This window comes from Pseudorca crassidens, chromosome 19 (assembly GCF_039906515.1).
Source record: "Pseudorca crassidens isolate mPseCra1 chromosome 19, mPseCra1.hap1, whole genome shotgun sequence".
NCBI classification, from domain to species: Eukaryota; Metazoa; Chordata; class Mammalia; order Artiodactyla; family Delphinidae; genus Pseudorca; species Pseudorca crassidens.
The window spans coordinates 62470505-62496864 of NC_090314.1; the positions used below are offsets into that span (position 1 = coordinate 62470505).

A 26360-nucleotide genomic window follows, 5' to 3' on the forward strand; every position below is an offset into this window, starting at 1 on the left:
AAATGACATTTAATCACCTGCAGAAAGGCCACCACAAGCTGCCCTTTATTTCAGTTAGGAGCTTGTAGCCCAGAGGGTAACGGAATTGGAAGAGAAGTAGCTGTTACTTCAGGGCCCTGGGGCACAGTGCGAAGAAGAACGTTTAAAATAGTCTAACCTCTGACCTCTCAGCTGTGGCGTGGACACGGTCAGTGTCCAATCACGAGGTCGTCCCGGGAATTTACTTGATCAGGGTCCTTGGATTAGAAGAATCAAGAGTCGAGGTCTGCAGGGCCGCTCCTCCCCTCGCCAGCAGGTGGCGCTGTGGTCGTGCCGTGTCCAGATGCCCTTCCCGGGCGTGGACGCCGGCTTTTCACGTGCGGTTTGCTCTCCCCCAGGTCTGTGTGCCCTGTCCATCAACCATTCCAATTCCTACGTGGCCTATCCTGGGAGCCGGACGACAGGCGAGATCGTGCTCTACGACGGACACGCCCTGGTAAGTTGGCGGTGACCCCGCCGGCGCAGCCCCCTGCCTGGCCGCGTGGTCAGTTTCAGGTGAGGGGCGGGCTCGGTGGCTGGGGGGCGAGGTGCAGAGGCGCAGGCAGCCCCGGCCACAGCTGTGGGGTGTGGACGGGAAGGTCATGCCCTTTGCCCTCATCGCCATCCGTCCACGTAGCCACAAGGCAGCCTGCCAGGCCCGGACAGACGCCGTGGCAGCTGGGGGCCATCGCGGGGTTGAGTGCGTCCTGCCGGGCCGTGGCGCAGCCTGCGACAGCGTGCAGCCATGTCCCATGTCCTGCCCTCTGCTCTCCGAGCTTCACAGAGCGGGCAGGATTGCTGCAGGAAGCCGGGCCCTAGAGCCGCATCACGGAGAACACAGTCACATCACCGCACTGGCCACCACACGGGTGGTCGCCCATCTCCCCGAGGGCAGGAAAAGGGACAGAAACACAGCAGCCCTTGCAGCAGCGTCTAGATACACCGGGAAGCGACGTGCAGCTTCTATGCATACGGCCTGGTGGAAAGAGGGAAACAGGGAACCCAGCAGAGGAGGGAGGGTGTCTGGGAAGGAAAGAGGAGGGAGAGGAGACGAAACGCGTCCTCCCTCTGCCCCAGCATCAACCTCCGTTTTCCCTTTCGCCAACAGAAGACAGTCTGCACCATTGCTGCCCACGAGGGGGCGCTGGCCGCCATTGCCTTCAACGCCTCGGGCTCCAGACTGGCCAGCGCCTCCGAGAAAGTGAGTTCCTCAGGGGCTCGCCTCCTGCCGGGGTGGTGGTGGCGGGTTCCGGGGGCCCTGGGCCCCAAAGAGCTGGCGGAAGGGGCCCGTTGACCCCAGCGCTCAGACCTCACTCCGGAGGGAGGCCTTCCGGCCCCTGCGTGAGGCGCTGCATTTATTAACTCGGCCGACCAAGGGCCTCTGCTGTGCAGGACACAAGCCGCTTTGCCCAGAACCTTGTGGTCTGATTAAGAAACGTGCGTGCCCATCATCACAGATACGGAGAGATGCCACGTTCCGTAAACACAGTAGAAACAAAATGCTTGGCTGTTCAGCAGGAGAGGCTGACATCTTCTGTCTGGAATAACCAGGGAGGGTGACCGAGGTGAATTTCAGATGCCACGAGAAACAGGTGTATTTTTGACGGGCAGAGATTGAATATCTGAGGGGGCCACAGCAGACTGAACGAGCGCGCCAGCGCCTTGGGCTGGGGGGGAGGGGCCGGGAGACGGAGGCTGTTCAACTCACCTTCCAAGAATGGTTTATACAGCACACATACAGAAAAGCCTCCGTGCACAGCCCTCCGTGCTTCCTCTCCTGAGACAGATGCTCAAAACCAATCTAACAAGCTCGTCTCTAAAGGGACGTGTCTGCGTGAAGCTGTGCACGGTAGAAACGCCTACCTGCTTTCTCTTCCAGGGCACTGTCATCCGGGTGTTCTCGGTTCCCGATGGGCAAAAGCTCTATGAGTTTCGGAGAGGCATGAAAAGGTCTGTGCTCATCGTAAAAACACACTGTAGAGTACGCACATGGGTCCTGCAGTGGACGGCTGGCAGCCGTCCGGGGAGAGGACGAGGGGCTGTGTGCGCCCTTCGCCCTGCCCGGGAGGAGGGATGATGGTCCTTTCTCAGGTGACTGACTAGAGGCCCCGCTGAGCACTCAGAACACCTGAGAGCTGAGAGGGCTTTGTGACCTGGGCCTCCAGCCTGGGGAGCCCTTTCTCGACGCGCCCAAGGGCGGCCCGTCGCGGAGAAATGAGACAGGCGAGGGAGTCGTGGCCCAAAAGTAACTGCTGACCCTCCTCCCGCGGAATAGAAAAGTGTGATGGTCTTGGTCCTATCCGCTGTAGGGCTCACAGACGGAAGACTTCCAGCGTGACGGGAAGGGGCGATGCCTGGTTTCTTCTCACCTGAGAAGCGACCCAGTGTGACTCTTTCCGATGTTAATTTCCAAGTATGAATGATACAGTGTTGAAGGGATTTTAGAAAACACAGGCAGACCTTGGAGAGAGTGTGGGTTCCATCCCAGACCACCGCAGTAAAGCCAGTATCGCAATAAAGCGCGTCACGCACATTTCTTGGTTTCCTCGTACCTGCGAAAGTGACGTTTACACTGTCCTGCAGGCTGTTAAGTGTGCAATGATGGCATGAGTCTAAACAAAAGTGCCTATGCCTTAATTTAAAAATGCTTCATTGCTAAACAGTGCTGACCATCACCCGATCCTTCAGCGAGTCGTAACTGTTTGCAGTCATCACACCAAAGGTCACTGGTCACAGGTCACCACGACAAATAGAATCATCATGAAAAAGCTTGAAAAATGTTGAGGATGATCAAAACGTGACCGGGGGCGCGAAGCGAGCAAAGGCTTTGGGGAAAACGGCACCGACGGACTTGCTCGAGGCAGGGCTGCCACAAACCTTCAGCTTATAAAAAAAATCGCAGTATCTGCGAAGCATCATAAAGCGAAGCCCAATAAAACGAGGTCTGCCTGTGCTCAAACTCTTCGCGATACATTTAGGTTTTCTTACATATATATGTGAAGCTGATTTTTGTACTCTCAGGCTGTTACCCTCATTCCCCAGGCTCACCCGTCCCTGTGTGGCTGTGTTTGCAGGTACGTGACGATCAGCTCTCTGGCTTTCAGTATGGACTCGCAACTCCTCTGTGCTTCGAGCAACACGGAGACCGTGCACATCTTCAAGCTGGAGCACCTCGCCAACAGGTAGGACACGAAATGCTCGTTACACTAAAAGAGTCAGATCCTGGTTGTCCGGCCGGCGCACATGACTTCTCTCTGTCAACGCCACGGACTTGGCTTTACTTGTTCTGTCCCCACCAAGCGGGGAGCGAGTGTCAGCAAAGACTAGGTGATGTGAGCTGGGGTCGCCCTCCTGAGTTTGCAGCCCGGCTCTGCCCCGTGTGAGCGGCGAGACCTCGGGCACGTGATCTAATCTGTCTAAACTTCTGTTTCCTCGTCCGCCAAACCTAAAATATTAATGGTCGTATATGCATCTTCGGCCTGTGGTGAGTGCCCGGACTGCAAGCACGCAGCGTAGTGCCGGGCACGGAGTAAACCCTCGAGCGCGTTTGCTCGCTCGCTACAAGTGCCGTGACGCACAGGCCGACCTCGTGCTGTTGCTTCGAGCTTGGTTGTGCTTCGCGGATTCTGCGTTTTTCACAAACTGAAGGTTTGTGGCAGCCCTGCCTCGAGCAAGTCCGTCGGTGCCGTTTTCCCCAGAGCCTTTGCTCGCTTCGCGCCCCGGGTCACGTTTTGATCATCCTCAACATTTTTCAAGCTTTTTCATGATGATTCTATTTGTCATGGTGACCTGTGATCAGTGACCTTTGATGTTACCATTGCAAAAAGATTACAACTCACTGAAGGCTCACGTGATGTTCAGAATTACGGTATGCACATTTTTTTTTAATCAAATGGAGTTTATTTGAGACGGGGCTCAGATATGAATCTCCGTAACCTGGCTGCAAGTACTGTACTTTGTTTTCTGGCCGTGCTCTGAGGCATGCAGGAGCCCATGCCCCCTGCGATGGAAGAACGGAGTCCTAACCACCGGGCCACCAGAGAAGTCCCGCATGTTGTTTTTTAGACATCACGCCCCTGCGTGCTTACTAGACTGCAGGGTAGTGTAGACATCACTTTTATACGCACGTGTGCGACATGCTTCATCGCTGTGGTCTGGAGCTGACCCCGCAGCGTCTCTGGGGTCTGTGTGTATTCGTCACCCCCAGCACTGAGGGCCTGGCAGATCCTTCCAGGGCCGCTGCTGTGCCCGTGAGAGGAGCGGAGCGGGGTCGACAGCGTGTGCTGGACTGCAGCCAGGGGTGTGCGCATGTTTCCTGTTGCTGCTGCAATAGATCATCACAAACTTCATGGCGTAAAGCAGCACACGTTCACGGCCCCATGGCACTGCCAGTCAGGGTGGGCGGCCCGGGGGTGGCAGGGCTCGGTCTGCACTCAGGGTCGCGAGGCTGCAGTGCAGGCGTTGCCCGCTGTCTGCCTGAGCTCAGAGCCGTCCCCGTCCTGGTCGCTGGCAGGAATGCAGGCCCTCGTGCTGCAGCAGCGAAGCCCCTGCCCCCGCGATGGCCCCCAGATCCCCGTCCCTCCTCACGCGGCCTTCAAACCAGCAAGGTCGCGCCGATTCCTTCTCAAGCTCCTGATTTCTCTGAATCTCCCTCCTGCCTCTGGCTGGGCAAAGCCCCCTGCTCTTAAGGCCCATGCGATTGGCTAAAGCCGTCTGGATCATACCCCCTCGACAGCCACCTGGGCCGTACGACATGACACAGTCACGGGGCTGCGGTCTCCTCCCTGGCACAGGCTCCGGGGACCAGGCCGTGGCACCCTGGGGCCCCTCCTAGGGACTCCGCCCGCTGTCGTGTGGGCACCAGTGCAGGTGCACAGGTGTGCAGCCCCTGTTTCTCCCGGGAAAGCAGTGAAGGGTCTCCTCCACGCAGGCCTCGGCCGTGGCAGTGTCATGTCACCCAGCCTGCCCCTGGGGCCCAGACCCTGCCCTGCACAGCCCAGGACACGGCTCACACCTTCCTAGGGGGCCTTCAGACACCGCGTGTCTCCTGACACCTCCCCCTAGGATCGCTATAGGAAATGGAAACATGAAGTGTTAGCGATTAGCTCAGGGACACTCAGAAAGCGGCGGTGGCCTCGGCAGCACGGCCGCTTGTCCGGGTCCCGTGCTTCTCGGTCCGTGGAGCCTCCCGACACTCTCCGGCCCCTGGTTGCCCACGCGCTTCCAGAAGGAAGGGAACGGGTTCAGAGGAGTTCAGCGTCTCGCCTGGAGCCAGCCTCCGTCTCCAAAGTCAGGGTCCACGTGAAAGCGCCGCGTCTCACACCCGCCAGGCGGCACCGCCAGCGACAGCTCAAATCCGTGTCCCAAGCATGGTGTCCTCTGCTGGGCCTCGCCTGGTACCAGGAGAGACAGGCTCCTCCCCCAGAGTGGGACTTCCACCCCTTCTACCCGCTCAGGGAGATACAGAACCCAGCCTCCGTTGTGTGTGTCAGTGTGTGTGTCTGTGTGTCTGTGTGTGTGTGTGTCTGTGTGTGTGTGTGTGCCTGTGTGTGTGTGACACGGTGCCGGCCTCTGTCCCACACCGTCTGGAGCTCCCTCCCTCCCGGGGCACCCAGTGACTGTGAGACCCTGGCTCCGGCTGCCGGCCAGGGGCTGCTCTCACGCCCTCTGAACCTTGGCCCCGCAGGGCTGTGAAACACTAGATGCTGCCCCTCCGCGCTGCTCACGTGCCTGGAACCCTTCCAGCACCCGCTCCCGTGTGTGCGTGCCCCAAAGCATGCTGCTTGCCCTCTAAGCTTTTAAATAGATGTCATCTGTCTTCTGGACGTTTCTATCCCTTCTCGGACAGCCTCTACACCGTAGGACCCGCTCTCTGCCGGAGCTTTAATCCGTCGTCAGTCGTGCTGGGTTCGGGCCCCCGTGGGCAGCAGAACCATCCGGGCGCCCTGCCACCCCCAGGTCCCAGGATCCGGGGACCCCACGCCGCTGCCTTGGTCGCATCTCCATCCGAGTCTCTTATTGGTGCTTAAGGTGGGAAGTGGCCACTTGGGCTCAGTTCCGCCTCCAGGCTCACCTGCTTCTGTCCGTCTCAGGTCACCAGGAACACACCTTCCCGTCACTCTCCACGTCCCCCCAGCCCACCCCGTCCGTGAAGCGGTAACTCGTACAGCACGAGATGACTCTGCCTCTGCCTCCGTCCCACCTCTCTGGCCACCGCCCTGAACCGGGCCTCCCTTCCTTGGTCTCCCTCCTTGTAGCCTCTTCTGACCATCACACATCTTCTTGCTGGACTAATCGTTGGAACATGCCCCTCCGTCCTCAGACACCTTTATTCCCCTTTGCCCTCAGGAGTAAGGTCCCAGGTCCTCCAGCCTGGCGTTCGAGGCCTTCCTTCCTTCCTTCCTTCCCTCCCTCCCTTTTCCCAAACAACTAGAGGAATATTCCTTTGTCTTTGGCATTCACAACGTAATGGATACGGATACAACACACTTAAAGATTTAATCTGCATTATTGTTTTCTCAGTCACTATAGAGATATCAAATACGTGTTGAAGTATAGTGTTTTTTTGTTTGTTTTTTTGATTTTTGGCTGCATCGGGTCTTAGTTGCGGCACGCAGGATCTTTCGTTGCGGTGCGCAGGCTCCAGAACACAGGGGCTCTGTAATTTGTGGCATGTGGGCTTCGTTGCCCCGCGACATGTGGGATCTTAGTTCCCCGACCAGGGATCGAACCCGCGTCTGCTGCACTGGAAGGCAGATTCTTTACCACTGGACTACCGGGGAAGTCCCGAAGCAGAGTTGATTTACCATGCTGTGTTAATGTCTGCTGTACAGCACAGTGATTCAGTTAAACACACACACACACACACACACACACACACACACACACACACACTTTCTCATACTCTTTTCCCTTCTGGTTTATCCCAGGATGTGGAATGCAGTTCCCTGTGCTCTACAGTCGGCCTTGCTGTTTCTCCATCCCGTATACAGAGTTTGCATCTGCTCACCCCCACTCCCACTCCCTCCCTCGCCCTCCCCCGCCCTTGGCAACCGCCAGTCTCTTCTCTGTGTCTGGGAGTCTGTTTCTGTGTTGTAGATGAGTTCATCTGTGTCGCAGTTTCGATTCCTACAGATTGTCAGACTAAGCGAAATAAGTCAGAAAGAGAACAAGTGCCGTACGATGTCGAGGCTTTTCTCGTCGCACCTTGCCTGAGCTGAGGCCTCCCTGCCTCTGCCCCCTGGGCCGGCCCAGCGTGGCCCTGACTCTCAGATGCTTGTCCAGAGCATCTGATGGGCCCCCCTCCTGCCCCCTCACCCCGCTCGGAGACAGACCTGCCTCGGGGCCTAGCCCAGCGACCAAGCCTCTTCAGTCCCACCAGCCCCGGAGACGCCCTCTTATGAGACAGCACTCGCCGGGCGCCAGCCCCTATGCTGTGCCGCCGCTTTAGTTCTCACGGGCAGGGGACCGTGATTGTCTCCGTGGTCCCCAGTGAGGACAATGGGATATGAGGGGTGGAGGAACGCCCTCCGCCCCTCCCTCCTCTGTGGTCTTGGAGTCGCCCCGGCCTGGGCCCTGTCCCGGGCACCCTGTCTGGAGCGCCCACGCGTCCTCCCTTTTACATCTGTGCTGCGCCCCGCCTCGGATGCAGGACCTGGGTGTGGCTGGTACCCCTCGGTGACGCCCCACCCTTAGTGCAGCGCGCCAGGGCGAGCCGCGCAGGTGTGTCCCACGATGCTCAGGATGTTAGGGGGACGGCGGGAGCCTGGAAGCGCCCGTCGCCTCCAGACGAGAACCTCGAGACCCAGGGAGGTTTGTCCAGGCGGTGACAGGGGGGAATAAACCCCAGGGCTTCGGAGCCGCGGGCCGTGTCCCTCACCAGGATGCATCCCCCGGACAAGCGGCCTCTCGGCCGGGGTGCCTGGGGCGCATGCGGCCACCCTGGTCCTCGCCGGGCTGCTCGGCGCAGAGGCGAGTGTCCACCCTGCCCACCCGCGTCTCACCACACAGCCGTCCCCCCTTGTCTGCCAGAGACCCCAGGATGCGGCGTGGGGACTGCAGGGGGCACACCAGGTCCTTTTGAATTCCCCCGACCTTTGTGCATTGCCAGCACCCACCCGGGTGGCTCGAGGGCTGTAACCAAACACCTGTCCAAGCATCTTGCCCGGAGGTTTGCTTCCCACGCAGTCTGGCTGGGAGGCCTTGACGCTGAGATCGGCCTGTTCTTTTCTTCGGTGAGCCCAGAACAGGCCTGGGCTTAGGTTACAGAGCCCAGGGACTGATTCCAACTCACTCTCTGCCCAGCCCCCTTCCAGGAACCTAGAAATCAGGCTGATAGATTCAGCTTGCTTAATGCAGGAGGGCCGTCACACTGGGAACCTCTTAACGGCCGTGCAATGGCTCTTCCGAAGGACACACGAGCCCTTGACGCCCTCTGGGTACGGCCAGAATGGCACGTCCCGAGCGTTCGGGTGGGTGGAACGTCATGCCCGGGCACAGTCCCTTCCCGCTGCGGTGAGCACGGCTCCCAGCGTCGGCCGGGGATGTTGGACGGCTGCCAGGCCTCCAACATCCTCACCTTCACCTGGCACCGTGGAGGCTGCAGAAGGGCTTGGCCTCACCCTCGCCTGTGCCTTTTGCTCCCCAGCCAGCCAGAGGAGCCCTCGACCTGGACCAGCTACATGGGAAAGATGCTCATGGCTGCGACCAACTACCTCCCCACCCAGGTGTCCGACATGATGAACCAGGACAGGGCCTTTGCCACCGGGCGCCTGGGCTTCTCTGGGCACAGGAACATCTGCACCCTCTCTACGTACGTGCAGCGCCCCCCCTCACCAGGCACAAACCATTACAGATTTGCTTCCCCAAAGCACAGGTTTACTTGCCCCAGACACACACGCACAGGTTTAAAAGAAAGGCAAGAGAAGGGAGCCAAGAAGGGCACGTAGGGTCAGGACCCTCGGCACCCCGTGGCCGGCCAGCCACTTTCCCGTCCGGCGGGACCCTTTCTCCGGGGGCTGAGAAGCTGAGCTGGAAGCTGGCATGGGAATTTTAACCTTCTCATTCCAGTGACACTGTCTTGAAGACAGTTCCCATTTTTACGGAATTATGTAAAAAGGCTCTAGTTCCAAAGTCTCGGTCCAGATACCTATGGGGTCGACAGGTGTTTTATCTAAGACATTAAAAAGTGTTTATTAAAGCCAAACATTTGAAAAATTTTGTAAAACTAGCCAGCAAAGATGGGGGCCAGTTTTGCACCTGCCTCCTTCCTTCCACTGTTAAAGGCAGAGACACACATAAGGCAGGTAGGCGGACGCTTTTGTTGGCAGGGGAACCTCACAGAGCAGCAGGGTGTATGCATATCCTTTTGTCTCACCCACACAATCATGGTCAAAGACAAGAAGTCATCCTCAAGGTAGATCACTAGGACACACGCAAGAAAGTCACCAGAAACCCAGACTCTGGGGTCAGCGGGCTGCGGGTTCATGGATGTCGGGACAAGGCGCTGGTGATGTCCCCCGGGGGGGGGGGGGCGTTTCGTCCCTGGAAGCGGATCTGCCGCCCACGTGCGTTGCCATCCCAGCACATGTCTTCTTGGCCCTTAGGATCCAGAAGCTACCGAGGCTCCTGGTGGCATCGTCCAGTGGACACCTTTACATCTACAGCTTGGACCCTCAGGACGGAGGAGACTGCGTCCTAATCAAGACCCACAGGTGGGGAGACCGGTGTTCAGAAAGCCGGCCTTTCAAGGGCCGCCTGTGTCGTGTGCCCCTCAGCCCCGACGGCGCCCAGCCTCAGCGCTCTTGCTTCCCTTCCTCCTTCAGGGGCGGGCCCAGGGGCAGAGCCAGAGGGGCCCTGCTTGGCGCTGGGCTCACGTAGGGCTCAATGACATGCAAAATGGGGTCTCCCTGCTGGGCCCTCCTCTTCCTGGGGTCCCTCAGACATAACAGGCACTCCGAGCCGTGTACCGAACTGAATTGAGACGTTCTCCTGACCTCTGTGGCCAAGGGCAGGGCAACCTCCTGCTGCGGACAGGATGCCCCGAGCTGCCACTGCCCCGTCACCTGGGGCTCCCGGGTGCCCTTGCCTGCGCGTGCCAGGAGGAGCACAGGACTGATCTCGGTTTACTAAACGCCAGAGATGAGAACTCCCGTGATCGGCAGGTGAAGGTCACGCTGGCCCACGCTGACCTGGCAGGCCTTGAACCCCAGGGGCCCAGCACGGGCTTCTGGTGCTTTGCCTTTTGCAAGGGCCCTGGGCGTGAGGGGACCTTCTTGTCTCTTCCTTCCCCCCACGTCAGCTTGCTTGGCTCAGGAACTGCCGATGAGAATAAAGAAAACGACCTCAGAGCTTCCTTACCTCAGTCTTACGCAGCAACTGTGGCCAGACCAAGCCCTTCTGCAGCCTCCACGGTGCCAGGTGAGCGGGCACGGGGGACCTGTGTGACAGCGGCCCTCTTCTCCCGTCACCGCTGCCTGTGGACAGACCACTCCCCCTGAACCACGTGTCTCCGCCAGACGCGGCCCTGGGCGTAGCCTTAAACGCGGGTCCCGGATCAGGGCCGGCAGAGCCCCCAGCGGCCGCCTCCCTAACGAGTAGTGGGAACGCGTTGCCTCCTGGACGGTTTGTAATCAGGTGGAAAGCTGGAGGAGCTGGGGGCGGGCGGGTGGAGGAGACCAGCCGCCCAGGGGCTTCGGGCCGTAAACACTGAGGGTTTGCATTCGTGGGGAGCACAGTCCGTCCCGCGGGTCCCCGGACGCTCGCTGTGCTGAGGCCCGGCCCAGGGGTTGCGGCCTAGGAACAGACCCCATGGCTTCTCTCACGTCTCACTGTTGGTTTCCAGGTTATTCTGAGGATGGCGGGGCGCTCCGAGGAGAGGTCATCCCCGAACACGAGTTTGCGACGGGACCAGTGTGTCTTGATGATGAGAATGAGTTCCCCCCTGTGAGCATTGGGCACCCTTAAGAGCATCCAATCCGTGTGCTTAGACAGAACCCTCACCTGTGCACGGGCGGAGTCCTTTCCCTGTTGTCTCGTTTGTCACAACTAATCCTCCTCTAACACCCGGGAAGCCTCAGACCCCACAGACTAGCCCACCTGACAGTGTCAGGGTAACCGCGCGCTTGCCCAGGGAGCCGTGGCGGCCTCCCCGCGTTCGGAGGCCCGGGCGCCTTTACTGCTTCCTTAGCACCCTCTGCTGCTCACAGGGAGAAACCGGTCCGTCTAAGCTCCTCTTTTCCTGAGGCTCCCGAGATGCTCTGAGCAGAATGTTGCCGCCCTTGTGATGCTAAAGGTGGTGCTCTGACAGGGCTGGGCCCTCGCCCTCCTCCGGCTCTGACAGGACTGACCCCTATGCGTTAACAGCCACTCGGAGAGCGGAGCGGCGGTGGGAAGCCCCCCGGGCACCTCTAGCCGGGCACCTCCCCAGCATCCTGCTTCAGCCGTCCTGGCAGCGAGGGCCCAGGCTTAGCTGGGTGCTGGGCATGGCTCCTCTCAGCATCCTGGGGTGAAGAGAAGCTTGTCCCCCGGGTTCTGGTTCTTCAAGCTTCCGTTCAGAGCAACATAGAGACCCCCTCTTATGAGCTTCAGTCAGAAAACCGCCCAGACGGTCCACTTGAAGTCGTTTCAAGATGAAAGCAGTGTTTAGGCCAAGGCTTGGAGAGTCAGCTGACTGTCCCTCCTGGAAGCAGAGAGAAGTAGCCATTGGGCATAGATCTTGGGCTGCATTGTTTTCTCTTGGTCATGATTTTGGGTCAGGTGGATTCCATTTGCCAAAGGGTGGAGTGCGGGTCTGGCTCTCTCTTGCAGAGGTCCATAGGACAATCTAGTAAGTCCAGTAAAACAAAAACAAGAGCTGCCGTAGGGCCCTTCGTGCAGGACTGCAGGGCCGTGTTCCTGACTTCCCGGAAGGCTCTGTGGGTTGCAGCTTGAGATTGGCCTTTCTGGCTTTTAATAGACAGATTGTCAAATACAGTGCCAACCAGTCAAGTTTACATCTTAGGGGTGGAAAGCAGTCATTCTTAAAAATACTAATTACACGTTTAAAAACGTCTCCCAGTAGACCCCTCCCAAGGGACCAGTTGTTTTGCTCTTGGGTTCTCCTGCCCCTACTCGCTATAGCGGGAGCTTTTCTGTCCCCCACAAAAGTTGGTGGTCATTTATCTGAAGTTGTATCTTCCGGGAACCAGAGCAGGTCAGATGCAGTGGGTATACATGTGGAATCTAATGGAATCAGCAATTTTGGTAAAAGTCTGTGACTGCTATAAAAGATTAGATTATTAGATACTTAACTGTAATCAGAGTAGACCTCGAAACCTCTTACATTTACAGAATTTGGATATCGGCATTCAGAAGGTGATCCCTTGCTAAAGAAAACCTGTATCAAATAATACGTACACCATGCAGATCATTTGGAGTTAAAAAAAAAAAATTGGAGACGCTTAAGAACTATAGCACTAAAATGAAAGGCCTGTTTGCTTATTCGGTGCCAGGAAGCCTGGTACAAGCCATTCGTCCTGTCTCCCTCGTAAGGACCAAACGAGTGGAAGTTGGTTTAAACTGCGTCGATTTTTATTTATGTAGAAGGAAGGCTTCCTGCCAGTGAGAGTGCCGATCCCTGAACGAGCTTCCCCAGAACGGTCGCTAGGCCCTAGCAATTTCGGAGCAGCCCCCGTGTGCGGAGCCGGTGGTAGGGGTCTCGGAGACCATCAGACCCCAGCCCTGCCCTCATGCCTGCAGGCAGAGCGATGGGGTAGCAGGTGGGCTTCTGCATCTCAGTGCACAAGGATCGGGGCCTGAGTGCCCCTGGGATGTTCTTGCAAGAGGGACCATATTAGTCATGTCCTCATTGGCAGTGATAGTCCACCGGAGATGCTAAACAGCTTCCTCTCTCTGTCTCTGTTCTGAACGGTCATGCCTGTTGCAAACATCTGTCCAGAATCCTCCTCTCTACCCACATGCCTTAACACCTTCCGGGATCCTGACGGATCTTGGGGTCTCAGCTTCTCCCGGACACGAGCCTAGGTTTGCTCAGATAATCTCCTGAGGGGCTCGCTGGGTCATCACTGCTGGTCTTCTTTTTTAAATATACTGACAGTAACCTGGGTATGAGCCCTCTCATCTCCTTATGATTGACTTTGCTCCAAGCACAATGAGGGAAAAGAGGATTGATCCTTTCTGGTCCCTTAGAAAGATGCTGTATTCAGGAAGAGAGTAGCTTTGGTTTCGGTAACAAGCCAGCTTGACAGGTTTGCATATATTCTGACATTCGTCTTGCTCTTGGGACCAAGGGTGTTTACTGACCTTTTCATGGTGATTTAGCAGTCTGTGTTTACAAGTAAGATGAGCCTTAAAAAAAAAAAAAAAAGCAACCCATATACACATCAATACACACATACATTTTTACGAAAAGTATTTTCTGAAACTGCCACCTCGTCTACACCTAAAGAAGACGGGTGACTCTTCCGTGACCACACGTGAGGGTCGGCCTGTGGACAGACAGGCGGCAAAGCTCTGCCGGGCCCAGCCTGCCCCCGCCGACCCCGCGTGGGCACAGGTCTGCTGACCGTGCAGCCGGCCCGTCAGCCCCTTCCCGGAAAGAGTAAGGCCGTTCTGTTTTGATTTCGGTAGATAATCTTGTGCCGCGGCGATCAGAAGGGCAAAACGAAGCAGTCATGGTGAACGGCAGGACCGCCCCTCTGTCAGGCGGTTTTGGAGACGACCAGGAAGGTGGATGCAAGGCATGCGGTTGTGTGAGCAGAATGGGGGGTCAGGAACCCGGGACGCGGTTTGCTGCCCAGCAGGCTCGTCTCAGCCCCGGTGGCCGGTGGGTGCGGGAGCTGCTGCGAACCCACATCCTACCGTTGTTGAAAGTGCGTCCCAGCCAGAGCGTCCACATGGACGAACCATCTTGGTCTATAACTCTAATTTGATATTACAGAGAGCATCCTTTCGAGAGCGTATGCTGCGTAAAAACGTACTTACCGGAGAATCTCTCTGAACTGTATTTCTTGTATATGCGACATAGAGAGGCTATTTTAGCCAGGCAAAAGGTTTGTGCAGTGATTGGAATAAATCATTTATGACCTTTCAGTCCCATTTAGGACACTGATAATAAAACCATGGCAACGCACTTTTGAGGCTTTAAAACTTTACTTCTTTGTGGTTTCTGAGAGCAGGAAGCACCCCTAAAATCTTTACATACAGCCGCTTGACCTGCCGCACGGGGTGGTGGTCGGTGGGCAGGGCTGCGGGCTTCCGCCGCCCGGAAGCAGCTCTTACCTTGTCAGGTCTGCAGCCCCCTGGGGAGCTTCCCGGACACGGAGCGCCTCGGGCCCCCCAGCCCACCTGGTCAGAGTCCGCAAGGTCACAGGCTCCCAGGTGATTGTGCGCCTGTGAAAGATGGAGGTGCTGCTCTAGATGCCGGCCGGGAGGAGCCTCTGTTCAAATGACCAGCAAAACCGGGTGCATAAGAAAAGGCAACTAGAACATATCGAGCGAGCAGGCGTCACGCCGCGCGCCAGGCAGGCACCTGCATGCACCACCTGTCTCCTCCTCAAGATCAGCTTGCGAGTCAGGTTAAACAACTGCCCAGGTTCAAAGCTGGGGCTGGGACCTGGCCTGACTCCTGACTCCACAGCCCAGGTGCCTTTTCTTACAGCTCGGGCTCGGCATGCCCTCAAGCCGGCACGCGGAAGGGACAGCGGGGGACGTGGAGTGGTGGCTTCAGAACAGACTTCTGAGCCTTATTTTTAAAGCACACGTCACTGCGAAGTGGGCAAAACCGCAGTCGGGATGTGAACCCGCCCGTCTCGCTTCCCGTGTTTCCGTCACGCGGCCTGGCAGCGGCAGGCGGTTTGGTGGGGATTACAGCAGGGGGTCACAGAAGGGTCCTGACTGTAATCGGCTCGGGAGGTGTTGTCGCCGGCAATGTCTTCAAGGACCTCCGAGAGAGCCGCTCTGACCTCGGGCAGCACCCGCTGGTACTCGGCACTGCCCCGGTCCAGAGGCACGGCTTCTGCGACATCGTCATCCAGGTTAAAGATGAGGGGAGGCTCGTGGTGCCGCTCGGGGCCGACGCTGCCGTCGCAGGCTCTGGCCCCACCTGGAGCGGGTGACAACAGAGACCCCGTCAAGCCCAGCACCGGATTACAAGGGAGTGCAAACATACCAGGACTCCAGTGTTCCAGTGACTGCTCTCCCTGCCACTAAGACAGTGACTCAAGTATCTTTCCCCTCTACCCTCTGGGAGTACATGTGATGTGTCTTTTGAAAATTGATGTCTTGAGTCCACAGGACACTCAGTTCGGCAAATCAGGCAGGGAGGCCAGGGAAGTCGTTTCACTTCGGGCTGCAGTTCAGTTTCTTGTCTGAGTCAGAATCTGCCCGAGGACGGGTGACGGAAACGTTCGGAGCGACGGCAGCCTCCTTGGCGTTAATGATTCAGATGACTTTTTCTTTTTGCCCCCTTTTCCGTACAAAAAGTAGTTAGGGCTTCTGACAGGAATGAACACAATATAATTATACCAACAAAAGGAATTCAGGCAGAGGACAGCCCTGGGACACACAGGCAATCCTGAACACTTCCTTTGCCTCTGGTGTCCTTAGCGGGGAAACATGAACAAGGTAGACATTTACCAGCCACTCGGGGAAGCAGAGCCCTGAGGTGTGAGAGAATTTTTTCCACCGGCTCCTCCCACAGGATGGAACACTCGACAGCATCCTTATGAAAAGCACAGCTGTGCGATGAGGCCGGTCCAGCTGACAACTTTCTATCCCACCCTCCGCTACAAGCTGAGGGCCTGAAGCCCAAGTGCAACTCAGTAAAAGCAAATCTCCACGAAGGAGCCACAGTCACACCACGGGAGGACGCAGCTTTCACTCTGGGCCGATGTGAACAGAAACGTAAAGTGTGAACCACTGAGAGGGAAGGATGGGTAGATCGCGCAGCCTTCAGGAAGGCCCCATTGATGCTGCTCCTCCTGGGGTGGATTTCAGTTTGTCCAACGAAGAGGAAGAGCCGTTGCCTAGTGTTTGGAGGTGAAGTTGGCTCTTCTTTGCCAATAAACAGAGGTGACGCGAGCTTTGGCAATCAGTCAGGCGAAGGTGGGGACTGACTCCTCTTATAAAAATTAAAGGCTTCCGCTTAAGGGAATAATGAAGTAGCTCACATAAAACTCATCCTCCCATAGATGACAATTTTAAGTTCTAGGCAACATACAGAAAAAAACAACCAATTGAAGGCACCAGAAAATCGTCCATGCAGGCAGAAAGGAACTTGATTTTTGAAAGCAGGAGGCCGCACGGGGTGGGGTCTGTGTTTAAGTGTTTTCCCCTGGGGACACCCCCCTACCCACCCAGTCAGAGCAGCGTGGAGCAGCTAAAGCCCCAGGAGGGGGCTGTGGTCGCTTTGGCTTGAGGTGTCAGGGAACAGAGTTCAGAGCTGCCACCACAGATGCAGATTGGTGGGCAAAGTCCTGGGAAGGAGAGAGCTGGAGAGGGGAAGGCTTCAAATCTGCAGATAAACTCCCTTCAGAACCCTGGCTGACCCCTGAACTGGGCATGCACAGATTCTAGCAACAGCTACAAGTCTGAAGAGCTCAGCACGCACTTCCGTGCTACCCAGTGCAGGGAAGGCAGAATTTAGAGTGTGAATTCTGTTAAGTTAGAAAGGCTTGATCAACACTTCATATTTTCCACTGAAGTCCCAAAAGGTTCATGCTAGGAGTAAAGGCTGTATCCCGGAATGAAGGCGTTTACCCAAGATTAAGGATAAAATCCAACAGAGCCCAGTTCTGACAGAGCATAAAATCAAGCCTCCTCAAGTCTGAGGGGATTAGGCAGCAATTAACTGCCCGTGAGAACCAGAGTCAACACCCCTCAGACTGAAAGTCAGAATCTCTACAGTGCATCACACACAACATCCAGTTCTTAAAAACCACTCAATAGGAAACTTCTAGTCTCTGGTCCAGCATTTGGAGCTCTGGAAGTCAGCCCTCCATCCTAACTAGTAAAAAGCTGAACAAACTACAAAGTCAATGACTTCTGAGATCCATCAGAGAAGTGAGGTCACAGGGCAAACCTCTGCCCCCCGAACTGGAGACAGACAGGTGAGAATACAGAGAAGCACAACATACCAGAGCGGAAACCCACAAGCGGACACCTCTGGGAACCAGTGCCCTGGTAGGAAATCCCGAACTATGGTGAACAAATGGCGGGAGGCTCAGTGTAGATGAGTTTAAGAGTTAAAAACCCCATGGGGGTGGGAGTCCTCTTTTAGATGAAAATCCTAAGAAAAAAGAAAAAAATAAACGCCAGTGATCAAAAGCACTGTGACAGAAATAAGAATAAGAATGCCTTTGATGGGCTCGTTCGTAGATTCCACGGCTGAGGACAGAATCTCTGAGCTTGAGGATATCTCAAAAGAAGCTTCCAAAGTTGAAAAGCAAAGAGGGAAAAAAATCTGCAAAACGCAGAGCAGAATATCCAAGAACTGTGAGGAAACTACAAAAAGTGTAACGGGAACACTAGAAAGAGAAGAATGCGTGAAAGGAATAGAAGAAATCTATGCAACTATAATGCCTGAGGTTTCCTCCAAATTCATGTCAGACACCAAACCGCAGATCAAGGAAGCTCAGAGACCCTGAGAAACACCCTGTCGAGAGAACAAGAAGTCAAGCCACGACTCGAAGAAAATATTCTCACAAGGCACATCTGATAAAGGGCTGTTATCCGAAATGCACAAAGAGCTCTTAAATCTCAACAATCAGGATGATGAGAATGAGAACCTGAACAGACACCTCAGCAAAGAAGATACACAGTTAGCAGAGAAGCATACGAAAGGGTGCTCAATGCTGTACGTCATCAGTAGTTGCAAATTAAATAACGAGACCCCACGACACACCTAGTAGAGTGGCCAAAATGAAAAACAGTGGCGACACTGGATGCCGGTGAGGGTGTGCAGCAGGGACTGTCATCACTGCCGGCGGGGACGCTAAGCAGTGCAGCTACTCTGGAAGACACCTTGGTGTTTTCTTACAAAATTAAATACACTCTAACCGTACGATCTAGCAGTCACACTTCTTGTTATTTATTCAAATGAGTGTATGTCCACAAAAAGACCTCCATGTGGATGTTTATAGCATAATCGTCAGAACGTTGACTCCTAATTGTGAAGACTTGGAAGCAAGCAAGATTTTCTTCAGTGGGTGAATGGATAGATTAACTGTGGTACGTCCAGGCAACAGAATATTATTCAGCTTTGAGAACAAACAAGCTCAAGCCATGAAAAGACACGGCGAAGAGCCTTAAAGTGGCATTTTAGTCGCAGCCTAGGCTGCCATAGCAAAGCCCCATACACCGGGTGGCTCAAATCATAGAAATTGATCTGCTCACAGCCCTGGAGGCTAGAAGTCCAAGATCAAGGTTCTTGAAAATGTGGTTTCTGGCGAGGGTTCTCTTCCTTGGCTTGCAGACAGTAGAGATACAAAAAACCCTCGATACATACTAGCAAACTGATTTCAGCAGCTTATAAAAAGGATTATACACCATGTCCAAGTGGAATTTATCCCATGGATGCAAGGTTGGTTCAACATATGAAAATCAGTCAGTGTAAAGCAATGTATATTCATAGAACAAAAGACAAAAAAATGATCATCTCAGTAGATGCAGAAAAAGCATTTGACAAAATCCCACACTCTGTCATGATATAAACACTCAAGAAACTAGGAATAAAAAGGAACTTCCTCAACCTGATAAAAATTATCTGTGAGAAACCCAGAGCTAACATCACACTTAGTGAGGAAAGACTGAAAGCTTTCCCCCTAAGATTAAGAACAAGACATGAATGTCCACTGTCACCACTTCTATTCAACATTGTACTGGAGGTTCCAGCCACAGAAATTAGGCAAGAACCAGAAACAGGAGGCATCCAGACTGGGGAGGAAAAAGTTAAACCACCTCTATTTGTTGATGAAATGATCTTATGTAGAGAAAAGCAAATAGTCGAAACTCGCCAGTTAAAAAGCAGAGCCTTATCAAACTGGATGAAAAAGCAAGATTCCTTTCTTTCCTGCCTACAGAGACGCATTTTAAATAGAAAAGCAGTTGAGTTGAAAGGAACAAAATAGATATATCACACAAACAGTAAGCACAGGAAACGAGTGGCTACGTTACCTTAGACAAAACATACTTCACGCCGTGGAGTACCAAGATGACGAGGGATATTTCACAAGGATCGAGAGTCCGTTTTTAAGGAAGACAAAACTAAAGGGAAATATAGGCAATCTACATCCTAAACGGAGATTTTTAAAACGCTTCTCTCAACAATTGATAGAACAACTAGACAAAAAGCCGGAGGGATATAGGTGATCTAGACAACTATCAACACCTCCACCTGACTGAGATTTATGGAACATCATACACAAGAACTGCAGAATACACATTTGCTTCACTTCCACATGGTGTGTTCGCCAAGACAGATCATTTGCAAGGCCATAAAATAAGTCTCAATAAGTTTCAAAAGACTGAAAACTTCCAGAGTATGTTTTCTGATCACAATAAAATTAAATTAGAAATGACCAAGACAAGAGCTAAAAAAGGCCCCAAAATTTGGAAATTAAGCAACAGCTTTCTAAGTGACCTATACAAGGTACTAGAAAATATTTCCAACTAGATAATGAAAGTAAAACATAGAATCTGGGAGATACAGATAAAGCAATGCTTAAAGGAAAACTGTAGCTATAAACGCTTATATTTGGACATGAGAAAGGTTTAAAATTAATTATATAAATGTCCTCTTTAGTAAACTAGAATAAGGAGAGTAAAGTAAGTAAAGAAGGGATGGAAATAAAAGCAGGAATCATGACATAGAAAACGCTAAAGGAAATTAACAGAGCTAAAAGTTGCTTCATTAAAGATTAATTAAAAGGATAATGAGGAAATATTATGAACAAATTTAGGCCAGTAAATTTGACAACTCAGATGAAATGGACAAATTATTTTAACAACTTACCAAAGCTGATACGAGAAGAAATTAAAAATAGGAATAGCCCTGTACCTATGAAAGAAACTAAATTGATAACCAAGAACTTTTCCATCAAGAAACCTCCAGGTCCTAAGAGTTTCACAGATGAATTCAATCAGACGCGAAAGAAATAATACCAATCTCCCATAGCCCCTTCCAGAAAACAGAGAAAGGAACACTTTCCAACTCATTTCCCAAGGTTAGCAAAACCCTGATACCCAACCCCGACACAGACATTGCAGGAAAGGAAAATTATAGACAAAATCTTGGCAGATCAAATCCATCAATATATAAAAAGAAGAATACATCACAACCGAGTTTATCCAGGAATGTAAAGTTGACCTAACATTTGAAAACCAATCGATGTAATTCACAGCATTAAGAGGGTCCTTATGCAAGTATATACATTTATAGGAACTCATCAAATCGTGCCGTTTAGGTCTGTGGCTTTCACTGTGTGTAAAGTTTCCCTCAATTACTCTTTTGAAAAAGGAAAAAGCAATAAGATCGCTTCATTCTAGGCCACACAGCAAAACAGACTCGCTGCCTCTTAAGCTCCTCCTAGGACACGACCTCAGAAATCACAGCCTCATCATAGAGGGACACACACCTCGTTCTCTAATCTAATGCAGTAGATGTCAGTTCACCTCACTTATCCCAAAGCAGTTTTATGTAATTAGCACGCAGATCTTCAGCGACGGGGGTGGGGAAAAGGAGGAATCAGAGCACATCCGGGCTTCATCATGTTTCATCCTATTTCATCCCATCTGTTGAGATTTCCATTCTTCCCTTGCTAACTTTCCTGGGAGTTTGGTGATGCCTCAGAAGAACAGACCTCCCCTGGGTATCATAATTCCTGTCTGGCTGTGATCCTTTCAAACAGTCCTATCACTTCATAGTAGCTTTTATGATCCCAGCGTCACGATGACAAGGGCTTTCTGGCTGGGTTATGACTTCTGAAATTAACTCAGCCTGGAGAAACCATACCTCTGAGATAGGGTAATGTAAGGGCTGGCATCTGGACACTTTCCATCTGAAAGAATAACAAACATCTCACTGGTTCGCATTTTAGGTCTTGGAAAGTCGAAGATTCTTGTGGCGTTTTTAATATCTTTCAAGTGATGAACTCAAAGAACTTGTTTTGTTTTTATGCCACATTTTCTTTGGGGTCACTTATTCACCCTCAGGGCAAATAAATTTTTGTTCTTTATTATATAATTCTTTGGAAAGCTCTAACTTTAAATAACTGAATCAGGACTTCCCTGGTGGCGCAGTGGTTAAGAATCTGCCTGCCAACGCAGGGGACACAGGTTCGAGCCCTGGTCCGGGAAGATCCCACATGCTGCGGAGCAACCAAGCCCGTGTGCCGCAACTACTGAGCCTGAGCTCTAGAGACCGAGAGCCACAACTACTGAAGCCCATGCGCTTAGAGCCCGTGCTCCTCAACAAGAGAAGCCACCCCTATGAGAAGCCCGCGCACCGCAACGAAGAGTAACGCCTGCTTGCTGCAACTAGAGAAAGCCCGCGCGTAGCAATGAAGACCCACCGCAGCCAAAAATAAATAAATAAAATAAATAAATAAACTCATTTTTTAAAAAAGAAATTGAGTTAAAAAAAAATAAGTGAATCAAATTGGAACCCACACCAGATCCCAGATTTGGGTTAGGGTTTTTTTTGGGGGGCGGTGCATGGGGGGGGAGCTTGTTTTTCATTCATTAAAAAAAAGTGTTAGGGTTCCTACCAGATGCAAGATTCTGTGCCGAGCATGTCAAGACAACAACGATTAAAGAGCTTACAGAGGCTGAGTTTAGAGAGCTTAAAGCTACTAGAAGAAAGAAAAGATGCACTTGAATAACTGGCGTATACGGCAGAATGTGGTGAGTACCGGAGTTCTCCATGTCCTACCCAGCTGGAGGACGAGAAGCAGTTCTCAATCCAGGTGGCCTTAAAAGCCGAGAGGGAGTTTAACCTGGAGGCCAAGGAGAAGGACCGTCGCTCTTGGAGAACTAAGACTAGGAAAGTACAGGGACCCAGGGTGGAGGGAGTCCAAATTCACTTGGAAGCAAAAAGCCACGGCAAGACTTTGAGAACCACGCTATCACCCTTCTAAAATATACGTTTAAGATGGTCACAGGGTGAGCCAAGTAGGAGAGAGGCTTGGCTTTGCTAAATAGACCTCTAACATCTATTTTCTGAAACAGTCTCTTGCTTCAAAACATCTCTAAGCTCCCACTGAATGTTCAGCCAGACTGGCATTGAAAGCATAACCGTGGGATGAAATGTTTTTCACGTGAAAAAGTGGACAGTGTGGATGTGCTGGACCAGCTCTGAGCTGGCTGGAGATCTAGGCGAACGGCAGAAAGGCCTTATTAGCGTACCTGTAGGTGCAGAGGGCCTGGGCAGGGCCCTTGCGTGTTGAGCCCTCCTCCTGGGCCCGGGTTTGGGGCGGCACCATCGGAGATGCTGAGAGCACCCTGAAAGGGGGCAGCCCACATCATCCTGGAGGCTTGAGCGAGAGTCCGGGTGGGACAGGGCCCCTCAGTAACTCACCAGTGACGAAGAAGGCCTTGTACCGCTGCACGCGGACAGTCTGAAGGGCTCCATCCTCTCCGGCCGCCCCACTGTTGGGGTGAAACAGCACCTGGGAAAGGGGGGCAGGGCTTACAGACAAGAAAACCATGCTAGAGGCTCCCTGGAAAGCATTACTTTCTTTTTGCTTTTCTTTTGGCTGTGCTGTGCACGGCATGCGGGATCTTAGTTCCATTGGAAGCGCAGAGTCTTAACCACTGGACCGCCAGGGAAGTCTCAGCATTACTTTCTTTGTCGTGGTCCCTGTTCCCCATCACCCGCCAAACCCACCCTCTGACACCCAGCCCAGCCCCAAACACAGACACAGGCCTGTGGTCCACACCATCCAACTCCCGGGAGCCTGTGTGAAAGAGCTCTTTTGCTAGTCAATTAATCGGAGTGGGTTACAGCTCTGCTTGGATTCCTAGGCCCAGTACTAGCCATGTCATCTGCAGAGTCCAGTGCAAGATGAGAATGAGAGAAACCTTGTCCAAAAATTAAGAATTTCAACTGTATAGCACAAGGAATTATAATAAATATCCTGTAACAAACCATAATGGAAAAGAATATGAAAAAGAATGTATATATGTGTATAACCGAATCACTTTGCTGTGCAGCAGAAATTAACCCAACATTGTACATCAACTATACTTCAGCAAAATAAATTTCCTTTTTTAAAAAAAATTTTCTTCACTTCTTCATTTATTTTTGGCTGCGTTGGGTCTTCGTTGCTGCACGCAGGCTTTCTCTAGTTGCGGTGAGCGGGGGCTACTCATCATTGCGGTGTGCGGGCTTCTCATTGCGGTGGCTTCTCTTGTTGTGGAGCACAGGCTCTAGGTGCATGGGTTTCAGTAGTTGTGGCACATGGGCTCAGTAGTTATAGCTCGCGGGCTCAGTAGTTACGGCTCGCAGGCTCTAGAGCGCAGGCTCAATAGTTGCAGCGCACGGGCTTGGTTACTCCGCGGCATGTGAGATCTTCCCGGACCAGGGCTCGAACCCACGTCCCCTGCACTGGCAGGAGGATTCTTAACTACTGTGCCACCAGGGAAGTCCCAAAATAAATTTCTTAAAAAGCTGTTTTCTTTTAATTACTACCCACCCCACACACACAAAAAAAATTAAGAATTTCAAGGTGGCCACAGCACGTGTGCTTTAAAGCAAGCACAGGGTCCTTCTAAGTGCGGGTCCCTCTGTGACAGCAGGGGTCACCCACCCAGGAGGCTGGCCCCTGCCTGAGCCCCACCCCTCAGGGTCAAGACGGGGCCTGGGATCTGCATGTTTTAGAAATATTCCCAGGGAGCCTGACGCAGATCGGTGGTGAGCCTTGGATCTCTTTGGAAAACAGCTTCTTCAGCATCCAGTCGACTCCAACTCTCACGTGAGGGCGTCTCCGTGTGACTTCTCCAGAACCGTGCACGGCCTTCCCTCCAAACACAGATCACCTTTGACTCCGTCCTACCACACTCAGACCGAGCAAGGCATCAATGACAGAATCACCCTCCAACTCCGCGCTTCCACTGCAGGGGGCACGGGTTCGATCCCTGGTCGGGGAACTAAGGTCCTGCAAGCCAAGTGGCGTGGCCCACCCCCCAAAAATAAAAAGAATCAGAATGGAAACACCTAGTTCAGGGTTCCCAAGGACAAGGTTTCATAGAAAATAAAAGACCAGCATCCTTGGCAATTGGTGGCTTTGGGCTGGAAACGTGAGACCGCCTTGGTGTGAATCATGACCGATATATATCACTGGAAAGGCGCTTACGTGATTCAAAGTTTCCATGGAGCTAAAAAAAAAAAAAATGAGAAACATCTGTTGGAGCGGTAAACAGCTGTCCCCCCAAGTTTCCCGGCTCTGAAAGGATGCCAGCGAGGGTGGGGCTCCTCCCACACCTGCTGCTTCCGTGCTCTCGTGACAGGGCCTGCCAGGTCCCCAGCCGGCGTGATGACAGCAGGCTCCTTCCAAACAGGAAGAGAAGTCGTAACTCAAAACCCTCACTTCTTCCAACCCTGAAGGAAGCCAAGCCTCTCACCACAGGAGGCTGTTTTGTTTCCTTCTGGAGAGGGCAGGAAGTAGGGGACTTGGGAAATCTATTGTCAACAGATCTAGGATGTACTCAGACATCCAGGAGATGGGAGCCCAGGCCCGCGGGTTCGAGCCATTGACATTATGGCTCAGTAACAGAAACAGAAATTCCGTAAGCGGCGGCTGCCGTGTGCAGGACATTCATTTGGTGTCACCAGGCGCCACTTCCAGAATCCAAGAGCAAGCAAAATGGCTTGCTCTCGGGAGGGCGGATGGATCTTGGAGAACTCGTATGTGCCCCGCTTTTCCCCTCTGAGCAGACTGATGGTGGCGTTCTTGTTTATATCAACATAGGAAGGAGGTTGGCAAATTTACACATGAATCACAGCTGAAGACATTTCCTCTCCAGAGGACACCCGGTCCAAATTGCAAAGATAACTTTATCTTCTGCAAACACGTTGCATCTTCTTGGTTGCCTTTCTTACCTGTTTGCTTTGTTTTCTTCTGTTTTGCTTTTTCAACCAGGGAGCGTCTCCTTACCTCTCTGGAGGCTGGTGCCTGGGTAGCCTCCCCAGAAGGAGGGGTCTCCCACCCCTTCAGGTCTGGGTGCACAGACCCAGGTCTCCAAAAGCCGTCAGCCTCGCGCCAGCCGCTCCAGACAGCATCTCTTGCCACTAGGGGGCCTCCCTTATCCCTAAGAGAAGTGATCAGCGGTGCAGAGACCAAGACCCGACTTCCGTTTCTACAATGTATGGTCTCCAGGGATGGACCAAGCATTGTATGACTACACAGCCCCAGACTGGTCGTGACAGGACAGATGCAGAGCCATTAAGAAGCCTTTCCTCGGCTGACAACTTCTGGACTTGGTCATGGCAACCTGGGGCTGAGGTAGTACTTGACCAGCAGCGATGCTGCAACCTCCAAATTCCATCCGGGAAGCAGGCGAGCCTAGAGTGGGATGCCTGCCCCCAGGCTGTGCACCCTCTCCTGCCCGCTCCCCTCTCCCCCTTTGTGGTTGCCCTCGTCGCCTGGACACAGACCCCTCTAGATCAGAAGCAGAAGGGTCTGCAGGTGCAGGAATACACGGCATGGCATCAGCGACCCTAGCTGTCCATGAAGTGGGTGGTGAGACCGCTCACAGCAGGAAGACCTATAGCGCAGCATTTGCCTGTAAACCTCTCAACGCAGGACCTGGGGAGGGTGCCAGGGCTTACGTGGCCCTAGGTTGCTTCAGCTCTTCGACTTTCCGTTACTCGTTTGCAAAATAGGGAAGAACCCAACCGCTGAGACTTTTTGCATATTGTTTTGAGATGACGGTCTAGGAGTTACTTTGAGCTTCTTGAAACTGGAATGGTTTTCTAAACCAACCCATACTTGAATCTTGTAAGCCCAGCATATACCTAAGGGTGAACACAGCTGTGTTTGTTAACATATATATGTGTATGCTGTGGGAACTAATCAATATATTCTAATTGGAGTATTAAGGAATGTTCCAAACAGGTGGCAATGTTTAGATCTAACCTTTAAGGCTGTTATACACAGTTGGATGCCCCAGAATGGTACGGTGCCTTGCACGTGATAGTTACTCAATAAATGATTACAAGGGACTTCCCTGGCGGTCCAGTGGTTAAGACTCCACGCTTCAACTCTGGGGGCGCCAGGTTTGATCCCTGGTCGGGGACTAAGGTCCTGTACGCTGCACCAAAAACCAAAACCCAAAAGCAAAAAGCA

General features: G+C 53.0%; 2 protein-coding genes across 11 annotated transcripts in view; one reads left to right on the forward strand and one right to left on the reverse strand.

Moving 5' to 3' along the window:
- The window catches only part of WIPI1 (WD repeat domain, phosphoinositide interacting 1), a 38892-nt gene extending 15599 nt beyond the window's left edge, over positions 1-23293 (forward strand). Inside the window, exons 5-14 of one of the 4 annotated variants that reach the window (XM_067717684.1) lie at positions 378-475; positions 1127-1219; positions 1898-1968; positions 3093-3200; positions 8666-8830; positions 9624-9731; positions 10319-10437; positions 10862-10962; positions 12601-12776; positions 13648-14149. In XM_067717684.1, coding sequence (XP_067573785.1) covers positions 378-475; positions 1127-1219; positions 1898-1968; positions 3093-3200; positions 8666-8830; positions 9624-9731; positions 10319-10437; positions 10862-10962; positions 12601-12776; positions 13648-13651 — 1043 coding nt within the window. In that variant the 3' untranslated portion in view covers positions 13652-14149. Of the gene's footprint in view, positions 1-377; positions 476-1126; positions 1220-1897; positions 1969-3092; positions 3201-8665; positions 8831-9623; positions 9732-10318; positions 10438-10861; positions 10963-12600; positions 13122-13647; positions 14150-21113 lie in introns of those variants that run through there. The other 3 variants (XM_067717686.1, XM_067717685.1, XM_067717683.1) reach the window with 3 other exon arrangements.
- The window catches only part of ARSG (arylsulfatase G), a 120348-nt gene continuing 107079 nt past the window's right edge, over positions 13092-26360 (reverse strand). For all 7 annotated transcript variants that reach the window (XM_067717677.1, XM_067717679.1, XM_067717681.1 and 4 more), the window contains 2 exons: positions 22592-22682; positions 13092-15121 (listed from right to left, as the gene is read on the reverse strand). In XM_067717677.1, the coding sequence (XP_067573778.1) occupies positions 14847-15121; positions 22592-22682 (366 nt within the window). In that variant the 3' untranslated portion in view covers positions 13092-14846. The remainder of the gene's footprint in view (positions 15122-22591; positions 22683-26360) is intronic.